Raw genomic sequence first — 24,909 nt, 5'->3', positions numbered from 1 at the left:
CACAAACTAGTCTAAACAGAGGAGACCGCTTGAGTGCGCTACTGCCCTGTACATCACTTCCTGCTTCTTCTTGTAAACAAATTTTCATGGTGGGAGTTACAAAAAGCCATATCCGTCAAAATCATGTTTTGTGGTGAAAAAACGGATGGGTCCATAACGGCTTCCGTTTTTTACATTAATAACATACTAAAAATCATGCATTGCATTACAGTGGCTCTTTAATGTGTGCTGCCTTACCACACGTTATGAGTATATTGTCAAGATATGTCAAGTTTCTGGGCCCAGTGTGTGCTCCATCTCGTCCCGACAGGTAGTGAGTTAGTTAAGTGGCACAACGATGACTGAGTTGTGGCTGCCCTTCCCTTCCCCTCGTGGGCCTCATGTGCAGCTGCCTAAAAATGGAGGAGGTTTTTTTTTTTTTTTTTTTTTTTTAAGGGAAGACGACCCCACCCCCCCATGACATTCATCCATGACCACCTCTCTCTTTTTACACTCCCCGCCTCTGTGCTTTTCTTCTTAGCGACTGTAATCTGCCCCAGAGAGAGCGAGGGAGGGAGAGAGAATGAGGATAATGAGCGAGGGAGGAGGCGGGACCGTCACTGGTTGTTTATGTTTGATCCGTACGGAACACAGACGAGGAGCGGTTACTTGAGCTGACATGATAACCAGCGCCGGGCGCAGTTCAGATCTTCTGGAGGAGAGCTGAAGTGAGGACTTTGCGAATTTCGGGAGTACATCCTAAATCCAGCAGTCTCCTCGTCGGACGGCATGGGGGGCTCCCTCAGCCAGCACGGGAAGGTTTCGCCTCGCAAGAAAAGCAGCATGTAAGAGCCACCACCGTTTTCTTCATTTTCTTTTTTTCGGTGACCTTGATGAGGATGCGCACGAATTGCTGAATCACGGGAGGATGCGGTTGACGCAGCAGGAGCGGGAGATGTTTATGCCCGGTGACTTGTTTCGAGCTACTCGTAGGGCGGAGGAATCGGTCAGCTTCGAGTTGGCTGTCATGCTTTCTGCATTAACACACCTTGTGATTCCTTCCCTGTGCACCGAGTACTTTTTTTTTTTTTTTTTTTTTAGAACAGTTTGTGCAAAAACCGCTGCCGTTGGTGATGAGTTATGCAATTTAGACCCTCGTTCCTGACTTTTAATCATACTCCGTGTGTTTGTTTACTTCTTTGTGAAGAAAAACAGTTGATTCTATTGGTTTTAAAACCCGCTGAAAAGATTGTAAAGGCATCAAAGCGCTATGCTCTCTCGTGTCTTTAATGCTTGAATCCTTTCGTTTTGTCCCACCACAACTAATCCCAGCAGTGCTTTTAACTGTAAACCATGCCGTTCACCCTTCTGTGACATTGTATTGAGATAGTTAAACCTCACGTTATGGAATATCATAGTCATATTTGGTCAATACGGCACGGTGGATAAGATGGAAAACGTTGGCCTCACATTTCTGAGGTCTCTGGTTCAATCCCGGACCCGCCTGCGTGTTCTCCCCATGCCTGCGTGGTTTTTCTCCGGGTAGACCGGTTTCCTCCCATATCCCAAAAACACGCAACATTAATTGGACTCTCTAAATTGCCCCTAGGTGTGATTGTGAGTGTCTGTCTCGATGTGCCCTGCGATTGGCTGGCAACCAGTTCAGGGTGTACCCCGCCTCCTGCCCGTTGACAGCTGGGATAGGCTCCAGCAATCCCACGACCCTCGTGAGGATAAGCGGCAGAGAAAATGGATGGTTGGATGTATTTCTCCATATGAAAGCGCAGTGTGTGATAAAAGTCGCGGTCCCAGTAAGAGGCATAACTAATAAAATAGATCTCTACAGCAAGATGATTTTGCACGTTTTCCTAAGGTCACAGAGGTATCAATTTGAAAAATATGTTTATTATTGGGCGGCACGGTGGCTCAGCTGGTAAAGCGTTGGCCTCACAGTTCTGAGTACCCAGGTTCGATCCTGGCCCCACCTGTGCGGAATTTGCATGTTCTCCCCGTGCCTGCGTGGGTTTTCTCCTGGGCACTCCGGTTTCCTCCCACATCCCCAAAACATGCAACATTAATTGGACACTCTAAATTGCTCATAGGTGTGATTGTGTTTCTTTGTGCCTTGCGATTGGCTGGCAACCAGTTCAGGGTGTACCCCGCCTCCTGCCCGTTGACAACCGGGATAGGCTCCAGCAATCCCGCGACCCTTGTGAGGATAAGCGGCTTAGAAAATGGATGGATGGATATTTTGTTGACAGTTTCAGTCATTGAGGAGCATTTATTTGTTTGTTTTACTTGAAAGAGCAAATGTCCTCTCCTATTTTGGGTTAGTACTTGCCGAGGTCTGGCAAAAATAAGATTCTGGTGTTATTTTAGTTCAGTTTATTTTTTTGGGTTTATTTTAGTTAGTTTTTATTTAGATTTTTAGGGTTATGCCATAAATGGAATACTTGCTTCAGATATTGCACCTAAAAAAATAATTCTTCAGTCATACTCATTCTTTATACACTATTTATACTTTTATATGCTATTTTTTGCTATGTTTATATAAACTTTCATCACGGAGGGAAGTGACCTGGATTTGGAGCTCATTACTGTGGCAAGCATTATTGCATGGCCTAAAATAAAATGAACATTATGAATATATGAGGACAAGCCCGATTGTTGAATTATGCATATTTAGGGACTGATGAATCTTGCTGAAAGGAAAGTGAAACAAACCAATTATTACTTCTTCCACAAAATTATGGTAGAAATGGTGAGGATTTCACGATATTAAATGGAGTTAAATATGTCAACTAGAAATGGATTCTTGGTGAGCTAAATTTAGAGGCCGAGCAGAAGGGGAATGAAGTCTTTAAAGTAGAGCAGGACAGGAGGCGCGTTGCTTGAGTGCTTTGTGTATGCATGCGTGCGCAATGCATGAGCGCTATTGTCTACGAGCTGAGTGCTCTGTTGGTTCCTGTTGTAGTCGCAGACAAAAGCTCAGTTGGTGTCTTTATATTGATGAGCCTCTTTTTTGGGGTTCAAAATGTCAGTTTGCGACATTACTTCCTGTCGACTCACCCAGTGAATCTGAACGAGACCTTTGTTTGAAATCACGGGGAATACTCTTGGAGGACTTTCCCCCCAGCGAGTTGTTGTTTGGTGAACTTCCTGTTTAGTCTCGAACATGAAAAAATGAATCTGTGTTTAAGTTAATGTTTGTTTATCCATCACTTCTCCATCCGTGGCCTCTACTCTAATTTTTTTTTTAGTTAATTGACAACATATTATTTACTTTCACATTCGTGCATGTAGTGGAAATGCACGGCCACTAGAGAGCAGCAGGCTGCAATACTTTAAATCAAATCATCCATCCATCCATCCATTTTCTTTGCTACTTATCCTCACGAGGGTCACGGGGAGCGCTGGCGCCTATCCCAGCTGTCAATGGGCAGGAGGCAGGGTACACCCTGAACTGGTCGCCAGCCAATCGCAGGGCACACGGAGACAAACAGGCGCACTCACAATCACACCTACGGGCAATTTAGCGTGTCCAATTATTGTTGCGTGATTTTGGGATGTGGGAGGAAACCGAAGTGCCCGCAGAAAACCCACGCAGGCACGGGGAGAACATGCAAACTCCACACAGGTGGGTCCGGGATTGAACCCGGGACCTCAGAACTGTGAGGCCAACACTTTACAAGCTTACCAGTCAAATAATCAAAACAAACTGGGATCTCAGTCTCCTTCTCAAATGTAATCTGCCTGATAATAAAGTAACAGGATGAATTCATAATTCATATGCGAATAGCTAATTAGGATTACTCAAATTATTTCTATTTGCTTAATTCCAGATAATTATTTTCAAGCAATTATACATTTTCTTCTAAATCAGAAGTTTACATATGCAGTACCAAGATTATTATGCCTGAGCGATAATACAGATGGAAACTTCTGATAAGATTTGTGGACATTTGAGTTAATGAGCGACATACCCATCAATGACCTGAAGGTGGCGCTACAAGACGGGGCTGATACCAGGCGGGTCCATCTTCTGTCATCACCGTGGGATGTGGAGATAAACAATCTTTGACATTTGAGAAGCTTCTCTAATTCTCTGCACAGTCCATGCACGCACAAAATGATCACATCCAAAATCTCATATCTTAGGTGACTAACATCTGTCATTCCTGCTTTATTATTAGCTCGTAATAAGCACACATGTTGCTATCAGTCATAATGTAATTTGGGGTTCTCTCATACTGCATGTATATGTGTATGAATGTAAGAAAGCATTGTATGCACGACTGTTTCATTTTTTTTCCCCCTCTGTGAGCTATTTGTGGTCTCACGGTCTTACATAAGAGCATTTTCTGCTGCCTTGCTGCATTTATTATCTTTTTTTTTTTCAGTTTAGAGAAGCGCAGTAAAGCACATTCTGCTTTTTTTGTTGTTGTGTGTATGAAATGTTAACTTTGTGTGTCCGGAGGCAAATTCCATCCTCGTCAGCCCATCTGACATTAATAAGGGTCTTTTGGCGCTTTTCTCCACAGACACATCTGATGGAATGACGAAAAGAGAGAAAGTGGACAATGTCGGACATTTTGGAAGGGACCTCACTTTCATTGTGGGTAATAACCCCTATCTGTGCAATTTCGTTCTTTGCACATCACAAATTGAACAAGGGCACTTTCTCCGCGTTCACCAGTGTGTGGCATTATTTGTGAGCGCGTTGGCACACAAATACGACAATGCCCGACCCTCCCTTGCCCTCATAGCTCCTTTTTAAATATTACTTGTCTCATATTTATGCTGTTAACCTCAATTAAATTGTTGTTCCGATCGACACTTAAAAGATTTTGCTTTGGTTTTGTCGGTTGGCAATGGGTTCTTTTTCTAAAAGTGGGTTTCATCTGGCCTAGTTTCTGCTTCTGTGCGCGTGTACATGATGCAAACGCGTAAAAGGCGCCACTTACATAAGTGAGCTATGATCAGTGAGTGTGCGGGCATGTGACGCGCCGTTGGTGTTAAAATGTGGCCTTTCTTTATTGACATGTTTGGTGTCTGGCCTAGATATGGACAATAGACCCTCTGTGGCTGTGGCCGCACATCCCTGCCAAATGAAAGGACTTCATTAGCATTTCAGACAGACTCGGCTGGGAAATGTTAGCATGTTACAACACGAGCAAGTAATAATGTTAAAGCAATTGTTTTGGTTTGCAGTTTTGTTTTAAATATGAATTGTTGGTGGCGATCGGGATCAGCTAATATAATTGTCATTTTATGCTAATCGGCAGATCGGCTTTAATCTCATCGTTCGCCGATCAATGATATATCTGAATCCAAAAGCAAATTAATTTTTATATCCAAGTGTTTATACTTTTTTTCCCATGTCTTTTGACGTAGTACTGTAAATATTTCATGACCAATAGCTACAAAAAAAAAAAAAAACGCACGAGAGAAGCCGTCAACAAAAGACAGACAACACGTAATGCACAGTTCAGACTACAAGACAAATTTCACAATTCCACTTTATCAGTCTATCCATCCATTTTCTTAGCTGCTTATACTCACAGGGGTTATGGGAGTGCGGGAGCCAACCCAGCAACAACAGGCAGTAGGCAGGGTACACCCTGAACTGGTTGCCAGTCAGTCACAGGGCAAGTATCAATACCATCACTGAGCGGGAATCGATCGAAATGAAGATGTTGAGGTTCTCGAGCAAGTTGGATAGGATTAGAAATGAGCTCATTAGAGGGACAACCAAAGTTGGATGTTTTGGAGACAAGGTTTGAGAATCCAGACTTCGATGGTTTGGACATGTCCAGAGGCAAGAGAGTGAGTATATTGGTAGTAGGGTGCTGAGGATGGAGCTGCCAGGCAAACAAACAAGAGGAAAACCAAAGAAAAGGTTGATGGATGTGGTGATTGAGGATATGAGGACAGTGGATGTTTGAGAAGAAGATGCACGAGATAGGCTTAGATGGAAAAAGATGACACGCTGTGGGACAAGCTGAAAGGAAAAGAACAAGTGTATTCAAGTGAATATAGGCTGGTGAGCAAAAGTGCCTCAGGCTGAGTCATGGGTGGAGCTCTTTGGAGGTGGTTGTTGTGTAAATTACTAGAAACCGTTACGTAACAGTGGGGTGGAAATACAGAACAGCAGATCACAGATCAAATGATTTACTTGGTTGTTAAATTTCATGCTTGATTGGTAGACTCTTGCATTAAAGCAATCAAAAATACACTTTTCTGCAATATGTCCCCTTTAACTGATAAACAAAACAAGAATGGAGGGAATGTGTGCTAGTTCCCATTTTTAAGAACGAAGGCGATGTTCAGAGCTGTGGGAATTATAGAGGAATAAAGTTGATGAGCCACACAATGAAGTTATGGGAAAGAGTAGTGGAGGCTAGACTCAGGACAGAAGTAAGTATCTGCGAGCAACTTTATGGTTTCTCGCCGAGAAAGAGTACCACAGATGCATTATTTGCCTTGATGATGCTCGTGGAAAAGTGCAGAGAAGGTCAGAAGTAGCTACATTGTGTCTTTGTAAACCGAGAGAAAAATCATGACAGACTACCAAGAGAAGAACTGTGGTACTGCATGCGCAAGTCTGGTGTGGCGGAAAATATGTTAGAATAATCCAGGACATGTATGAGGGCAGCAGAACAGCGGTGAGGTGTGCCGTAGGTGTGTCAGAAGAATTTAAGGTGGAGGTGGGACTGCATCAGGGATCTGCTCTGAGCCCCTTCCTGTTTGTTAGTAATGGATAGGCTGACAGATGAGGTGAGACTGTAAGAAAGAACAACTGTTAAACATAACAACAACAACACTTTGGGAACAAATAGCCTATCGATGGCCAAGATAGCAAAAGACATCTTTGTTCCTTGTTGAGCTGATGTCGCACAAGCTTTGCTTTGAGGTCTTGTGAGGTCTTGTTCTGTGCTAGCCACTCACATGACGTTCTGGATGATAGTGATTCCAGCCGTTTTTATCATTTTTCTAGAGGCATGTTTTACCTCCTAAATTTTGGTCGACATCCAAATTACAAGATGCTGGCAGTATGTGCATGAAGAGGTCCACTGTGCGCCCTTCGGGAAGTGCTTGCCAGCAATTGTTGCATTAATGCATCTGTTTTATCTTGAAAAATCTCACAGGCCGCCACCACACAAACATGCCACCAAAAGTATCAATACTGAAATAATGCTGAGCTTGTCACTATTTACACACAAATATACTTATGTAGTATAACATCTGTCCCCGTTTCATTGAATCCAAAGCTAATATTTTATTTTGAGTGGCAGCATGTGGATATACTGGTTATTTATACCTCCTGCCATCGAGTGCATGAGCATTTAATTGTTGTGTCTGTCACTATATGTCACTGGCGTAGAAAAACAAGGATACCTTATATGTAATTTAAAAAAAAGATTAATTTCAACCCATGATGTGAAACTAGATAACATCCTGCGGTACACTTTATGATCTCTCACAGCATAAGTGTCACAGGCCGGCGGACGCAAATGCAGGACTCCCAGGCAAAGGCATGATGTACAATGGGCATTATTATAAACTAAGTTGTGCACGACAACACAGTCCAAGAAGGCAGGTTCCACAAAACAAAAAACGAGGTCCGATAACTACGAGTCACTGGACTATAACGGCGCAGTGGCAGAGTAACCCAGGATGCGGTAAAGCATACTCAACGAACTGGCAAATGCCAGTGACAAAACTCCAACTTAAATACATGCTTTAATCACAGTCCCTAGTGTGAAACAGCTGTGACCGGCGTCGGGTGTCAGAGATGAAACCGCTCAGAGCGGTGGTCAGGCCACGCCCTTCTCGGCTGTGGTCCAGCCTTGCTCGTGACAATAAGTGTTAGGGAATCCCGCCCGGAAGTTGTGACCACGACAGGGATCCCATCTGAGCAATCTTATTGGACGTTTAGTCAGGTGGTGGCGATGCCATGACATCGCTGCATCATCAGTGCTTTTCTGCTTATGATTTCACCTTTGATCAGCTTGCTGAAAAAGTCCACCATTTTCCTCTTTTAAAGCCTTCACAGCTACATTACACTTACTGTATTCACACGATAAAAGGTATCATTGATATGTTTGATTAAACACTCGCATATTGTTTCATATTATTTCCTTGAGGCCAGATACAATAAACATATTTAATGTGGTTTCTCAGAGCTTGCTTTTAAGAGCCATCATATAAAAGATGTCGACGTCCACGTCTGCACACTAAAACTGTTTGCTTCATAAATTTAGATTTGACGTCTTTTCCATCCCGTTCGGTCGTCTCTCCCGGAGTAACCCGAGTCGGCCGTCCCATCGCCTCATAAAAAAAGGAAGCTCTCGCCCTTTACAGGGAGGGGGGACGCGGCACCACTAGGAAGGGGGCGAGAGGCAGACTTCTGAGGAAAGTCACGCAAACACGAGGGAGCAGCAGAGCGAGCTGCGTCCGTCCGACCAGCTGATCGTTCGTGCCAGCGAGAGGGAGGGAAGGCGAGGACGGGAGGGGTGACCACTGATGCGCCGCTAATCTGCGTCGGAGAGCAAAAACAGAAACCCCAGCAAGCAGCGGTGGGGCAAGGCACCTTTTCCCCCGCACACGATGGGACGACGGGGAACGAAGTGACAGAAGTGTTCGGAAGGGAGAAAGCATCAGCTGCATATTTTTAGCAGGGCCCATTGTTTGAAAGCGGAAGAAAAGCCCAATAGGAGTCAAAGCGGAAGAGGAACCTCAGAGGCGGTCATATTTTTTTATTTTTATTTTTTGATTTACATCACCTCGTGCAGCAATGTCCTGGCTGTCTCCGGTCCAGTGGGCCAAATGGACGTGGTCAGCGGTGACGGGGGGCTCGGGAGATGACGCTGATGACAAGTAAGAGACTCGCACTTAGAATTGCAATGACCTAAAAAAAATAGACATCGATGAGCAACAGGTAGGCATGGGGAAGAAAAATATCTCATCTCTGGATTGATAATAAATTTCACTGCTGGTGTTTTTGTTATGGCTGAGTCACCCTGAAACGTGGACACACACACACGGATGCTGAGGTCTGAAAGCAGATTGTTTCCAACTTTATATTCCAAGTTATTACTTTTAAACCTTACCTGGATGACTAGAAATTGCCATTTTGCCCTATTCGTCTTTCCAATTCAAACTTAAAAGTGGATGTGTGTATCTCTTGTTATCATGTGTGCAAAAGGGGAGGTGTGCGGCTTCTTAGTTTTGGTTGGAGAATATTGGGGGTGGGGGGGGGGGGGGTGTTGATGAGGGAGCCACAGTTTCCAATCCTTTAGTTTTTTTTCCACCCACTTTCAGTTTCTAAGTAACCATCCAAGATCGCGGCCATTGGGGCCATCACTGGGACGGGCTCCAGTATGTGAGAGAAGAGTGGGGTGGGGGTGGGTGGGTTGACGGGGGCCTGCAAGCTCGTACCAGAAGGAGCGTGGTCGGGTTCTGTTTTCCGGCCGCTCAGCCCCGAGTACTGTTTTTCATTAAAGTGCGGGTGTTTTGATGTACTTTCACGCGTGGGCGCACTCGCTCGCGCTTTGCCACATCGACTCTCGCTCTTCCCCTCCCTTCTTTTCAACACCCACCACCAAAAAGGCTGCAAGTGTTGGGACAGTGTGTCCTGATTGAAGGTCAAAGGATGCAGGTGGTCTCCTTTCCTTGGACACTTGGCCTGACTTCCTGTACTCCCCCTTTTTCTGGCGTCCAACTTAAGAGGAAATCCACATTTTTTTTTTAATTTTAAACACCGCTGTCTGGTGTTTTTTTTCCCTTCTCATTCCAAGAAAACCAAGAGAGCCAAGGCCGAACACTATTAATTCACTTAGAATTAAAAAAAGAAACGACTTAATGTATTTTTCTGCGATATGCTTAAATTTTTTTACATTTCCATTTGTTTTGTTAAATTACAGCAGAAATGTAGGTTCTAGACTAATGCCCATTACATGTGTTCCTATGTAAGTAACAGTTAAATGCGTAGTTATTTTTCTGAGCTTTTATGTTTTTGTCGGATTATAAAGGAAATAAGAAGTCATTTAATGTCGTCATGGGCGGCACGGTGCTTCAGCTGGGAAAGCGTTGGCGTCACCATTGTGAGGTCCCGGGTTCAATCCCGGGCCCGCCTGTGTGAAGTTTGCATGTTCTCCCCGTGCTTGCGTGGGTTTTCTCCGGGCGCTCCGGTTTACTACCACATCCCAAAAACATGCGACATTAATTGGAGACTCTAAATTGCCCCAAGGTGTGATTGTGAGTGCGGCTATTTGTCTGCGTGTGCTCTGCGATTGGTTGGCAACCAGTTCAGGGTGTAACCCCGCCTCCTGCCCGTTGACAGCTGGGATAGGCTCCAGCACTACCCTCAACCCTCGTGAGGATAAGCGGCTAAGAAAACGGATGGATGGAATATCATTATATTGGCGTTGCTAAAACTAAAACTATCACTAACAGATCTTCAGCTTCTGACTTTTGCTCAATAGTGAAGTGAGTGAGAGATTTGAGGGATTGATTATTTTCCACATTATGACCAACACAGGCCTCAGCAAATAATTGATAATTTCTTTCCATATAGTTCAGACTCCGAGGGGACCTTCGAGACCCCAGAGGCGGAGTCTCCGGGTGTTGCGAAACTGCTGAGTCAACTGGACAACCCCACGGATGCAGGTAATATTGTATTACTCAGCTGTTCTTAACTCACTTTTCTAATTTATCACTTCTCTGCACTACATCTACAGTGATTATTCGCTATGATGATTCATTTGTTTACATTTCTATTCCCCTTAATATTTTGAGATGTGCAGCTTTGGTTGGTATTTACAAGTACTCTTTAACAAATAAAGCATTTGAGGGTGTAGAAAAGGCAACATCTCCTTTACCCATTTATGTTTTCTCATGGCTTCTATAAGATCGTGGGAAAGTCAAAAAGAAATCGGCCAAGATACCAGGATAAGAATTGTGGATTTGCACAAGTCTGATTTATCCTTGGGTGCAATTTCCAGATGCCCGAAGGTGACATGCTCATTTATTCCAACAATTATACCCAAATAAAAACACCATGGGAATTTCCAATCATCATAACCCTCAAGAAGGAGAACACTTTAGTGTCCCAAAAATCAAAATATTATTTTCCGAAATGTGCCTGTATAAACACAAGGACGGATACAAAAGGGGTTGTGAAGATAGTGGTTGAAGCAGGTGAGATTGTCGTTATTCACAGTGAAACGAGTACTGTACTGACAAGGGTTGAAAGGACACGGTCAGGAATAAACTATTACTCCAGAAGAGCATTATCCATTATTTGAGGAAATGGGGTTGGGCAGTTGTACCTATTCTATGTTCAGTGTATTTAGTAAACTGTCTCATATGAAAAAAGATTGTCCCCCAATGGGAAGACTTGAATGATGAAGCAAATGCTCTTCAGATGAATTATGCACTGATGCCTCGGTTCTCGACCACAATCCGTTCCAGAAAACGGTTTGAGAAGTGATTTGTCCGAAAACCGAATCGATGTTTCCCATTACAATGAATGGAAAAAGAAATAATGCGTTCCAAGCCTACAAAATTTGGCATTTTTTTTAGCTTTTCCTGGTAATAAACTGCATACTAGTAATACATGTATTGTTTAAATACTTTATATAATAAAATAATTTAAGAAATATATTTATTTTTTGCTTAAAATGTATTCTTTAGTAGTAGAGTACGCTAGGGAGGCAGCGCATTGCCGTATCTGTTGCGACTCGGCCCCCAGCCTTGTAAACTTTTTTTATTAACAAAAGTGCAGAATAACTTTAAACAAGCAACTTGCTGCCTTCTTTGGAGCCATGATTGGGGGTTAATACTGTAATCCTCGATAAGAAGAAAAACAACAGTCACTACCGGGACACATCTCTGTACAGAGGCTACGTTATATAGAATAACAAAAGTCCGGTGGTTGCGCCGCGCACGTTATGTCATATCCGGAGTACTTTTCGGTGGGCATTTGAATTGACAATAATAACAAAGCGTGTTGTGGGCGGATCAGCTGCTTGGGCTGCACGCAATGTTTTTTTCAGGGGCGTGGGAATTCACAACAAAGCTGGGTCAGCTGGTCTGGCCGCACGCAATATGTTATTTCCGGGTTTTGTCTGGGGCGTCCCGAGTACTGATTTTAGTCGGAAAACAGAAGCACAAAAGTCTTGAAATTTTCGTTCGAAAACGGGGACGTTTGAGAACCGAGGCTTTACTATATTGTCTTGTTTTCTCTAGATTTGTAGAATTGGGCCACACCTACTATACTAGATCCTAAAAGGAATCTTTCGAGTTTGATCCAGCAGTCTGCCTTTCTGTCACATGTACTTCAATATGCACTACTTTGGTGAATAAGATGATTTACTTTGTTATGAAATACTAATGTACTATAATTGCAGTACATGGATGCCTCGGAGGGTCCATTGAATGCATCAGAATGGGAACATTATTTTCTATTTTTGTAGGGCCTCTGAAAGGAGGCAATAAAGCCCAGTGTTGGTTCTGCTGGGCCACATGGTGTGAACTTGTCTGACTGGGTGGGGCTCCTCCACAGCTGTTCCCTCTCAAACGCCGCCCAAACTCTCGGATGCACACGAAGTCAGTCACGCATTAATGAACCTTCAGCTGTGACATGTTGAGATGATTCACGCACATTGAATGTGACAGGATATTATAGTTTTATTGCCATGTACACTTTCGATCAGCGGGAATGAGGGCGCGAGTATTTTTTACCAGGTTTGTATGTTCCACGCATGAAAAGTATGACTCAACAGAGCTCGGTCTGCTGTTGTGGTTTTTAGCTCGCTGTTAACCGGATGTGACGGCTGTATTGGAGGACGCTTGCGGCCATTTTAAGTGTTCTAACAGGCGAGGGGAGGGTCACCGCTTCAGCGTTAAATGCCTGGATAACAAATAAAAGTGCAATAGGTAGTGGACCAGGATGTTTATGGATATAAACTCAACGGCAATAACATTACATAGCAGATCCAGTTAGATGAAGAATGCTCAGTTTTGCATGAAACTGTCAGAGATAACACCTAAATATTGGAAACAGCTCTCAATGTGATGCATTGGAGTTGTACACTGCAGAATTTTTACCGAGTTTATTTGTATTATAGTTTTCAAATATGCAGTTTAACACTGCATAAAAAAAACAGTAAACAAAAGGAAACTGGATTTTAAATGCAACATTTTAATGCAGCTCTCGTGTTGAATATACAGTAAAGCCTTGGTTCTCGAACATCCCCATTTTCAAAAAATGAGTTTTCGAACGAAAATATTGCGATTTTTTTTTTTTTTTGCTTCTGTTATCGGACGACCCACCCACGACGCCTTTTGTTATTGTCCATTCAAACACCCCCCCCCCCCCCGAAAAATCCCATAAATAACATAATGCGTGGCGCAAGCAGTTTATCCACCCACGACGCGTTTTGTTATTGTCTATTCAAACGCCCCCTCCAAAAAAAACAAACTGGAAATGACATAAGACGCGCGGTGCAACCAGCACACTTTTGTTATTCTGTATAACGCAGCCTGTGTACACAGACGTGTCCCGGTCGTGACTGTTGTTTTTCTTCTTATGGAGGACTACCGTATTAACCCCCAATCATGGTTCTAAAGGAGGCAAGTTGGTGCTTTAAAGTTATCCTGCACTTTTGTTAGTAAAAATTTTTTACAAGGCCGGGGGCCGAGTCGCTACAGATATGGCAATGCACTCCCAGCCTACTACTAAAGCATACAATTTAAGCAAAAAATAAACATATTTCTTAAATTATTCTACTATATAAAGTATTTGAACTATACATGTATTTCTACTATTGAGTTTATGATCAGGGAAAGCTAAAAAAATGCTTTAAAAAGCCCAATTTTTTAGGCTTGGAACGCATTATTTCTTTTTCCATTCATTGTAATGGGAAACATCAATTCAGTTTTTGAACAAATCACTTCTCGAACCGTTTTCTGGAACGGACTGTGGTCGAGAACTGAGGCATCACCGTATTCTAGTTCAGTAAAGGTATTTCGAATGAACTGGACAGTGAGTGCATAACATATAAGAACCATTTTTCTCTCTGCTGATGTTATAGACGAATTTGTCCAGAAGAATTCCAACCAGGATGAAGATTCTGCCCTCAACAACCTGACTGGCTCATCCCCCAACAACAGCAACTTTGGTCTGAACCAGAACCTCAATCTGACTCTGACACCAAAGGCCTCATCCCAGTCAAACGCCGCATCTCAACCACGACGACCTCCGTCTCTGCCAGTCCACTCCCCGCTCAGCACACCAGATCCTTCGGAGGTGGACGATGAGGCGCCCGTGACCTGTAACCCGAGCCCAGACTCGAACCTCTTTCCCGGCCGTGACCTCGCCGTGCATCACGACTTGCTAAATGGCAACGTGACCTCTGACTGCGCAAAAGCGGCCTGCTACCCGGAGGGAAGTGTGGTCAGCAGCAGCGTTATCACGTGAGTGAAGAAATGGAAATGTTGGCATTGTGCTGACTTCCAGTTACTGCAGACTCCTCCAGCTGGACTGTGACTCACATTTTCAAGCTGAACAAACACACCTTTGTCTCCATTGGATGAAGGGAACAACAGTGAATGCGCGCTATTGTGCGCAGTGAACCTGAGCACATCAAAGTGTGTGTTTGCTTTTTGCGTATCTCTGAAGGCCTTCCACGTCCATCAGTCCACTGGATGGACACTTCCTGCACAATCAACAATAACTAAAACAGCATCCATCCATTCATACATCAGTCACTGTGATTTGACCATCGCACTAGCAAATCTGCACAGTCGATCACGAAAAAATCACGCGCGTGAAATTTGTTGAGTATAAATACATAGATACTGAAAGGCGTCGCATATTTTGTGTCGTCTTGACCAATGTTCCCTCTAAGCTGCGCTACTGCCCAATTGCGCACTTGTCGCGCACTCTCAGCGCAGATGAAAACCAATCCAGCGCTGTGAACCACAGCCTGACGTCTTTTTTTTTTTTGCACACGGTCTCTAACAACGAGCTGCTGCTCAGCCTACTTCTACTTCCTGGTTTCTGGTCCTGTGAGTGACTGCATACATCCAATTTGAATGCCGGTTATCTCGTTGAGGGTTGGTGGAAGTGGAGTCTATCCCACATGACCTCGCAAAAGGCAACCTACACCCCGTATCGGTTGCCCGTCACTCACGGGGCACTCAGCGAAAGAACAGTCCACACTCACATTCACACCATCATAAGTGGGAACACGTTCCATGCTAACACCTTCATGCAATTCGTGCGAGCGAACCATCACAAGTGACTAGTGGCAGGAATAGTTTTATTTAAAAAAGATTCGTCTTTCATGAACGCGGCTCAGTTTTAAGAAAGATTAGTTAGTATGGTACATTGTAATTCTAATGCAACCACAAAGTTTCAATCTATAATTTTTTGGAAACTGCAACTGATTTTGTATAGGTTTATGGTAGTGGAAGAGTGTTGGATGCACTACGTAGAACTCCAAACAAATGCTCTCCAGAAGTATTAAAAATTGCCAAATTTTCAACAATCATTGTATCATATTTACTCAATTCATATCATTGGAAATATTATATAGTAATACAGTAGTAAATAATATGTAATAACACAAGTATAGCGGTGGGTGGCAGTTAACATATAGATTGTCTTGTGCTGCGATTACGTGGCGCTCATGCAAAGCATAATTTCTCCAATGAAAAATAAATATTGCTCTTTAGAATAGCTTCATAATCCAGTCAACCAGAGTTTATCTTCAAAACAAGACTACAATGCAATACACACCACAAGAGGGAGCCATTTTACAGTACAATACATTTATCCATCCATCCATTTTCTTAGCCGCTGATTGAGGATCGCGGGGAGAGTTGAGGGGCAGGAGGCAGGGTACACCCTGAAATGGTCACCAGCCATCACAGGGCACACGGAGACAGACAACCATTCACACTCGCAATCACACCTCGGGGCAATTTAGAGTGTCTAATTAATGTTGCATGTTTTTGGGATGTCGGAGGCAACCGGAGTGCCCGGGGAAAACCCACGCAGGCACGGGTAGAACACGCAAACTACACAGAGGCATGGCCTGGATCAAACCCGGGTCCTCAGAACTGTGAGGCCAACGCTCTCTACAGCTGCTCCACCGTGCCGCCCCAGTACAATATAATCCAAGTTTATTAGAATTATGTATATAAACTGCTCTTGATTTAGGTAGACCTCAAGTTCAACAAAGAGAATTTTGTATCCTATTTGAAGAAAATTAGGAACACGTTCACTACTTATTCAATATATATATATATATATATATATATATATATATTTTTTTTTTTGCATTTCCTGAACAGAGCAAGTGCATGTGCTGGACTTGCCATTACATAAAATGTTCACACAATATGTCTGGACAATTGAGCATTTTCAACTGAGCGCATACGTGAAAAATGATCGCCGCCTGTCAACCTCCATGTGATCCTACCAAATGTTGTTTTCACCTTTCACTCTGCTTTTTCCCCCTCTATGTTCACGTTCAGCAACTCATGTAAAGGACCAAAGCCGGAGCAGCCGACGCAAAAGGACCTCAGCGGGCAGGTGAGGAACGGCTGTGCTTAGCGGTAGCAACATTTCTAGGTTGTACTTTTGTGTCGCTGATGGGATTTGCTCTCGGTGAAGGATGATCACGATGGCCACGCTACCGATGAGGAGAAGTTGGCCAGCAGCTCGTGTGTCAAAGCAGACAAGGAACAAAGCAGTGAGCAAATCAATCAATTCGTTATCACTTAATTTCTTCTTTAATTTTCAGTTTCTGTAGATGTCATGACCAGTGAGTGGTCCCAGTACATTTGTATGGCCACACTGGTAATAGCTCAGTTATTACTGTGTAATAGAGGACAGGGGACGTGGGAGGACAGTATTTTCCCAGGATCAGATAACTGCTAAAGTTTAGTCAACATGCTTCAACGTCCCCCCACCCCACCATAACATTCTGGAGCAAACAGTCAGTCGATCAAGCCAGGACAGTGTGGAGGTCATTAGTACGTACCGTTACGTATACATTCAAAGTAAATCATTAACTGGGAGCTGCCATGTGGTGCTGGACTGTTAGTCATGTGCGCTGCCACCGTACAGTACAGTCGGAGCTTATCTGCTTGAGAAGACAAACAATCCGTGTCTTGCCATGTAAACGTATTCACTCACAAGATGACATAGATAAGATCCCTTTGCCCTATGGGGGGGGAGGGAGACATCAGGTTTCAAGAAAAATCCAAATATGTTACCTATCATCTGCAAACATTTGTTAGGAACATATTAAGTCATGTAATTACAGTCGAGAGCTTGTTACCATTTTGTTAGGATGATTTTTTCTTTATAGGTGTGACGGTCTGAGCGCTCCCGGTGCTGAAAAGTCTTCTTGTGATTAACGGGCATGCGCGTATATTTTGTAAACTTCCGGCCAGTCTGAAACATCCCCGTCCGTGCTTCACCGTGCGCCGTTCGACAACTAGTCGCCGGGTGTTCGTGTTCGCTACGGACGTCTCAGAAAGACGAACGCAGCGAACGTACATATGTGTGTGTATCTTTTTATCAACTTTTCTTTTTAGGTTAAGTAGAAGAAGGGGAACTATGAGACAGGGGGATTTCCCAGTAAGCTTCTGCTACGTACCCAGAATTCCCCTGTTTGTAACGCATGCGCATTAATCACAAGGAGACTTCTCAGCACGGGGGAGCGCCCAGACCGTCAACCGGGTCACAGTTTTTTTTTTTAAATTGTATCTAAAGTGAATTTATTTCTTCCAGTCCAAGTCTGCCATGTGACTTCCACACCAGACGAGCCAGACATCTCCAATCTGGTGAGAACAACTCCGCCCAAGTTATTCATTTGTTTGGTTTCAGAATGTAGTCAAAAGTCGCATGGCCTTAGCACCAAATATGAGCTTTGTCTTACTTTGTTGTGTTGCACAAGATGGCACACTTTACATGGCCGATATATTTTTAAGTGCTTAAAAAAAGACTTGGGGTTATGAACCGTTTCCATTCGTCACTCATAAATGCCAGTTTCCTGTTAATTACAGTGAATTATATTTTGCACCAAATCATTAGCTCATGAATAAACAACAAGTCCTACATCACATTTTACAACCAGAAAATTGTAGTGACCGTAGCCTACAGTAATTTATGAACATTTGTTCGACTATTTATAGGGCACTAATGTGCTTTCTTTGGTTAATGTATTTTGTTATTATCATTGCTTTGATAGTAATGGCATACAGTGAAGGAAATAAGTGTTTGAACACCCTGCTATATTGCAAGTTCTCCCACTTAGAAATCATGAAGGGGTTTGAAATTTTCATCGTAGGTTCATGTCCACTGTGAGAGATCACAATGTATGATTTTTTTTTAACGATTTATTTGTGTGATACAGCTGCAAATAAGTATTTGAACACCCGTCTCTCAGCTAGAATTCTGACCCTCAAGGACCTGTTAGTCCGCCTCTAAAAGTCCACCTCCACTCCATGTATGATCCTGAATCAGATGCACCTGTGTGAGGTCGTTCGCTGCATAATGACACCTGTCCACCCCATACAATCAGTAAGACTCAAACTTGGAACATGGCTAAGACCAAAGGGCCGTCCAAAGACATCAGAGACAAAATTGTACAACTCCACACGGCTGGAAAGGGCTACGGAGAAATTGCCAAGCAGCTTGGTGAAAAAAGGTTCACTGTTCGAGCAATCATTAGAAAATGGAAGAAGCGAAACATGACGGTCAATCTCAATCGGAGTGGAGGCCCGTGCGAGACATCACCTCGTGGGGTCTCAATGATCCTTAGAAAGGTGAGGAATCAGCCCAGGACTACACTACAGGACTTGTTCAATGACCTGAAAAGAGCTGGGACCACCGTTTCCGAGGTGACTGTTGGTAATACACTAAGACGTCGCGGTTTGAAATCATGCATGGCACGGAAAGTTTCCCGACTTAAAATATGTCAGAGCTCGTCTTAAGTTTGCCACTGAGCATTTGGATGATACAGAGGAGTCATGGGAGAAAGTTTTGTGGTCAGATGAGACCAAAATGGAATTTTTTGGTCATAATTCCACTAACAATGACCCGACGCACACAGCCATGAAAACCAAGGAGTGGCTCCGTAAGAAGCACATCAAGGTTCTGGCGTGGCCTAGCCAGTCTCCAGACCTAAACCCAATAGAAAATCTTTGCAGAGAGCTGAAATTCCATGTTTCTCAGCGACAGCCCAGAAACCTGTCTGATCTAGAGAAGATCTGAGTGGAGGGGTGGGCCAAAATCCCTCCTGCAGTGTGTGTAACCCTGGTGAACAACTACAGGAAACGTTTGACCTCGGCAAGTGAAAACAAAGGCGACTGTACCCAATATTAACATTGGTTTTCTCAGGTGTTCAAATACTTATTTGCAGCTGTATCACACAAATAAATCGTTTATAAAATCAAACATTGTGATTTCTGCGTTTTTAGATGATCTCTCTCGCAGTGGACATGCACCTACGATGAAAATTTCAGAGCCCTCCATGATTTCTAAGTGGGAGAACTTGCAATATAGCAGGGTGTTCAAATACTTGTTTTCTTCTTAGTATTATAACATCCATATCCCCTTGTCTCTACCAGCAAATGTGGTTAAATAACGAACACTGCAGATGACTGTTTCACGAGCAGACTCCATTAGCCTTCGCATACTCCTCCATTGTTCCGTTGACGCTGCAGCCCGATGACCCTGCATTTCTCACGGCGGCTACCGCGTTCCTCTCCTCGTGTGACAGATGGATTATGATTATCATCTGGGAGATTAGAACGGGCCATTTATAATCTGAGGAAGGGCAGAAGGTGGCACGGCGTGGAGGAGGGGAGGACGAGGGCTGAGAGCTGAAGAAGGTTTGAAGAGAAGCAGAAATGTTCGAGAGGCGAGACGAGTTTTGTTTACAGTAAAAAGAAATTAAAAATCATTTTTTTGCTGTTTATACACACACTTATCCAAATAACGGCACCTGAAATGAGTCGACTCTCTATTCACACGCACTCAAAAGTGTAATCCACGCACGACACGGTGTTTAGGTACAGTGTGTGATGACTTAAGCAACTGTTTGCTTTTCCTCTTCCCCTTTCAGCACAATGACGACCCGAGTCGGTGGAAGACCAAATCGGAAGGAAGTGGACTGCAGAAAACGGGCAGCAAGGTCCTGGACTCCATCTGCATCAACGAGGAGGAGAAAAAGGCCGTTTTGACGCTAATCAGAGAGGAGGTGCAAACATTGATCAATTTAGAATCGATCACGTTTGCTTCTGTGCGTCTAGACGTTCCACGTCTCATCCATTTTTTTAAATTTTTTTTTAGATCATCACAAAAGAGGCGGAAGTGAACGACTGGAAGAGGAAGTATGACGACAGCAGACAGGAACTCAATGAGATGAGGTGAAGATGATGACAAGGCAGGCAGGCAGACATACAAATAATGTTTTTGGTGATTTTATAGGAAGATTGTCTCAGAATATGAGAAGACAATTGCTCAGATGATCGGTGAGTAACCAAATTGTTATTTCCCGCTTGTATTTTGTCTGTGGGAATCATGTATTCTTTGTTATTAATATTGTTATTGTTTGTACTTCTCTTAAGAGGACGAGCAGAGGAACAGCCTGAGCTCCCAGAAGGCTTTGCGTGCCGTCACCATGGAGAAGGAGGCCGCCCTGGCAGATCTCAACTCGGTGGAACGCTCGCTGTCTGACGTTTTTCGGCGCTATGAGAATATGAAGAAAACCCTGGAAGGCTTCAAGAAGGTAAAAGCTCACATTTGTCCGTTCTTCTGTGTAGCGATCTTCATATATCATATCCCAACATAATCTATATTTGTATTCGCGTCGCCGCTGTGGCCAAAAAAACACCAGGATGAAAATATTTCGGCCGCACGCTGGCAACCCACTCCACACCTCAGGTTTGGAGAGCACTTTTCCCCCATGTGTCCCGCCACAAATTTGTGTCCCGGGAATTCTTTTTTTTCCTCGACAAGATGATTTTCCTCGCGATGAATCATCTGTTCCGTGACGCAAAGTAAAAAATTACACACTTGGCTCAGCTTTCCATTGGAGCGGAGGGCTTCGTTTCTCCGCACAGCAAATAAAGAGCAGCGAGTGGTGGGAGGAACACTTAAAGGGCCACTGTCATGATTTGAAATTCACAATTTTTAGTATGTTATTAATGAAATAAACAGCAGCCGGTAAGGACCCATGCGTTTTTTCACCACAAAACATGATTTTGACGGATATGGATTTTTGTAACTCCAGCCATGAAAATCCTCTCGGGGGATTTGTTTTCGAGGAGAAGCAGGAAGTGACGTGCGGGGCAGGAGCGCACTCAAGCGGTCTCGTCTGTTTATACTAGCTTTAAGTGCTGGAAAGTAGCTCGTTGTTCCTTCGTGTTAGCCAAAATGCCGGCTCGTTGTATTGCTGGATATCCCGCGAACACTCGGGAGGATGGATTCGGTCTTCATACTTTTCCAAAAGACCCGGTTCGTCGTTGAAAATGGATTGCACAGGTGCAAAGGAGGAGAGCTTTGTGGATTACAAATGGCAAGTAGGTGTGTAATACAGCTACTCAAAAAAAAAAATAATATTTGGGCGGTGCGGGGGGGGGGGGACGTAATCGGTGTTGTTTATCACCGCCGCGGAAGTGGATCAGACGGGGAGGTGGCTTGGCTGCATGCGGTTTGCTCGTGATCCACATATCATCTAAATATGTCTCGAAATGTGACGTCACGGACAGAAGATGCAGCCAATATGGCGACCACTTGGACGTCGAATGAGACTTCCGCAACTTTGGGCATCGATGACGTGCTTTCTGCTCATATCAGACATTGAAGTGAATAATGTTATATGTATTTTTCATTATAATATCAATTTTAGAATGTTTATGCATGGCACTTGACCTTTAAGCAAATCAATCTTTTCTTGCCATTTGTCCACAGAATGAAGAGGTGCTGAAGAAATGTGCTCAGGAATATCTGGCCAGAGTCAAGCAGGAGGAACAGCGATACCAAACCCTGAAAGTCCACGCAGAGGAAAAGCTTGACAAGTAAGACCCGCCTGAAACAAAATCTGCTATTGAAAAAATTTGAGACACCGCTGTGGAAAAATCCCCCCCGTTTTTCACGGTCCGCCCCGATCAGGGCCAACGAGGAGATCGCCCAGGTGCGCTCAAAGGCGAGCTCCGAGAGCTTGGCGCTGACCGCCGGCCTGCGGAAGGAGCAGATGAAGAACGAGTCTCTGGAACAAGCCCTGCAGCACAAAGCGAGTGGGGCCGGAGAACGAATGACTTTTTTTTGGTTCCGTCAAACGAGCACACCGTCATTGCTTCCTGTTTGTTCCGCAGAATCAAGAGATTGAGGAGCTCACGAAGATCTGTGACGAGCTCATCGCCAAAATGGGAAAAGTCGACTGAGCGGCTCAGCCACTGACTCCCCGTGCATGCCTCCATCCGACGAGATGCCGACAGTCCTCTCCCGCAGCTCCTTCCGCAAAGGTGTCTCCCACCGCTTCCCGCCCTCCATCGGGACTTTTTACACGCCGTCGTCCGTTTTTTGATTGCATTTTCGTGGACCCCTCGTGCTTTCGGCCGTCCCGCCGGCGGACAACGACAATGACGCGCCCGTGGTCCATGTGAAATTCCCGGCAGATTAAACCGCGGGATGGTCACGCAACTCCTCCGAGCGGTGTGACATCAAATTGAAGGCAGAACGAGGTCAATTTTGACTCACAGTCAGAAGTACGCCCGGAGAAGCTTACACGAGTTTTGTTTTGTATTACGCAACAATCCGAATAATGTGTCCTTACTCTGGGAACAGTTCAAGTTGGAGTAGTTCAGGAGCGTCTGAGTGGCTTTGGACCGCTTACCGCTGCTACAAATCTATCGCAACTTCACTACAGCGTTGAAATTGCACATTATTTGATCTTAAAAATAAAAACACAGACAATCAGTGAGTCCACTGTGATTATGCAGTACAGGGAGTCCTCGGTCTACGGCTGAGATCCGTTCCTACTCGAATTTCGACTTAAGTCAGATTCCACCGTTAAAGTCAGAATTTACATCAAAATAGTTTGTATAAAAAACAAATCCATTGAAATAAACAAGATGGCGTACTTAGCATGACTGCTGAGAGGTGGAGAAGAAGAAGAAGGGGAGGTGGTGCTTGGCTATTGCCAAGGAACCTGCTCCTCAATCCGCTCCATCTCGACAAGTATCGAAGAACCGTGTTTTGCGATCGTCGTATCCGACATCGGAACGGAACCCTTCAGCGCATGCGGTAAAATACGGGATTTTTCTTTCGTAATTGTCACGGCGGTCGACCGCCTGAAGCCTCGGTGGTGTCGATGTCTCTCCTTTCTCAAATCTTTTTATGGTCTTGAGCGTCGTTTCCGCGGTTACGGATTTTCTTTTGGCTGCAGAACCATTGATAAAAGACACAGCTGGCTTTTTTGGGGCGATAATGTCGTAAAAGGAGGGTGAAAAATGCAAAGATACTCCCAGCGCACAAACACGGACGAGCTTTAGCCAGACAAAATGGCGCTCGGGGGACGTAAAGTCGAAACGTCTTAGGTGGAGACCGTCTTAACCCGAGGACTCCCCGGATTAACGCGTCCATTTTGTTTTCCCATTTGTCACTGCAGCCTCCTTGGCCACAATAGAGTCCGAAAAATCCAAATTTGGATCAGGACCAAATTTGCGCCCTCATAAATATTTACCTATATGGCTTAATGTTGTCAGTGGAATTAAAGCAAAAGATAAATCACGCAATTTTTTCATAAACAACCACAACACCACTGAGTTGGGCAAAGACCTACACCACGGTTGAGCTTGTAACGAAAAGTTCCGATGGGACTGAAAGAGCAAATTATTAAATTATTCTAACCACGTTGCAGCGTTTTATATAAAAAAAATTATATATATATATATATATATATATATACACACACATTGAACATTTTTGTCGATTTACCTGTCTCTGTTCTTTATGCTTACACCATGTTTACAACTCCACTCTCACAACCATATTTTAGCTGTTTTTATATCGTCTCAGACTCACTCGTTTTGTTTATTGGCTGTTTTTTTTTTTTTAAATGAATGTAAATGTGGAAGATCTACAAAAAGTACCTAACATGAAATGAAATTATATTTGTTTGAATAAAAGGACTAATCAGACTTTTGAGCAAGCCTTGTAAATTCATTCATAGGCTGAACCTCAAATATTCAACACACAATTCTGGAATCTTTGCACATTGAAGGTTAAAATAACCTTGTGCCTGGAAAAATAAAAAAAACAGATAATTTGTTCTATTAAGGGAATTTTAAATGAATCAATGTTAATGTGTAGTTCCTTAGTGCAAGAATTGTAAAAAAAAAAACAATCAAATTTTAAATGTATTAATTCACATTTGTGGCAAGTCACATTTGTTGTGGTACAGCAAAAGCAGGGAACTTGACAGACGTGCGCTATCCAATACTGTACATATAAATATCGATACAATATTGATAAAATGGTAACTACTGTAATTTTCAGCCTACAGAGCACACCGGATTATAGGCATCAACCAGTACATTTGTAAAGGAAATACCATTTGGTACTTACATGAGCCGCACCTGTGTAAAAGGCGCAAGTGCCCACATTGAAACACGGGATATTTATTTACAAAGAAAGATGGTACACAAAGAGTTTTAAAAGTTTTAGTACCTTAGTTTAGCTTAACATAGCAACAACACGTTATCACGAACACGGTAGCACAGCGCTAACAGAGCCAATTAAAAAAAAAACATACCTAAATCACTGAGACGCGGCAGTAACACAGCGGCTACGCGCTAACGCTAGAGCAGCGCTAACAGGGCCAGTAAAAAAACAAACAA

The 24,909-nt window shown here is 43.7% G+C and overlaps 1 protein-coding gene across 3 annotated transcripts; it reads left to right on the top strand.

Moving 5' to 3' along the window:
* The first annotated feature begins 582 nt into the window (after window positions 1–582).
* LOC133499968 (transforming acidic coiled-coil-containing protein 1-like) lies at window positions 583–24,210 on the top strand. Of its 3 annotated transcripts, none has more exons than XM_061818459.1 (13): window positions 583–824; window positions 10,559–10,650; window positions 14,079–14,460; window positions 16,528–16,585; window positions 16,667–16,745; window positions 17,792–17,844; window positions 20,130–20,264; window positions 20,357–20,433; window positions 20,495–20,538; window positions 20,635–20,795; window positions 21,980–22,086; window positions 22,181–22,301; window positions 22,384–24,210. In XM_061818459.1, exons 1-13 carry the CDS (start codon window positions 769–771, stop codon window positions 22,450–22,452), a joined length of 1,434 nt encoding a protein of 477 aa, XP_061674443.1. In that variant the 5' UTR covers window positions 583–768; the 3' UTR covers window positions 22,453–24,210. The 3 variants fall into 3 exon arrangements, with proteins under 3 accessions (XP_061674443.1, XP_061674444.1, XP_061674442.1); XM_061818460.1 differs by lacking the exon at window positions 583–824 and adding an exon at window positions 8,372–8,859 and having other exon boundaries at window positions 22,181–22,305; XM_061818458.1 differs by lacking the exon at window positions 583–824 and adding an exon at window positions 8,375–8,859.
* Window positions 24,211–24,909: the final 699 nt, after the last annotated feature.

The sequence above is a fragment of the Syngnathoides biaculeatus genome, chromosome 4, assembly GCF_019802595.1.
Source record: "Syngnathoides biaculeatus isolate LvHL_M chromosome 4, ASM1980259v1, whole genome shotgun sequence".
Taxonomy (NCBI): Eukaryota; Metazoa; Chordata; class Actinopteri; order Syngnathiformes; family Syngnathidae; genus Syngnathoides; species Syngnathoides biaculeatus.
This window is presented reverse-complemented; position numbering and strand designations above follow the sequence as displayed.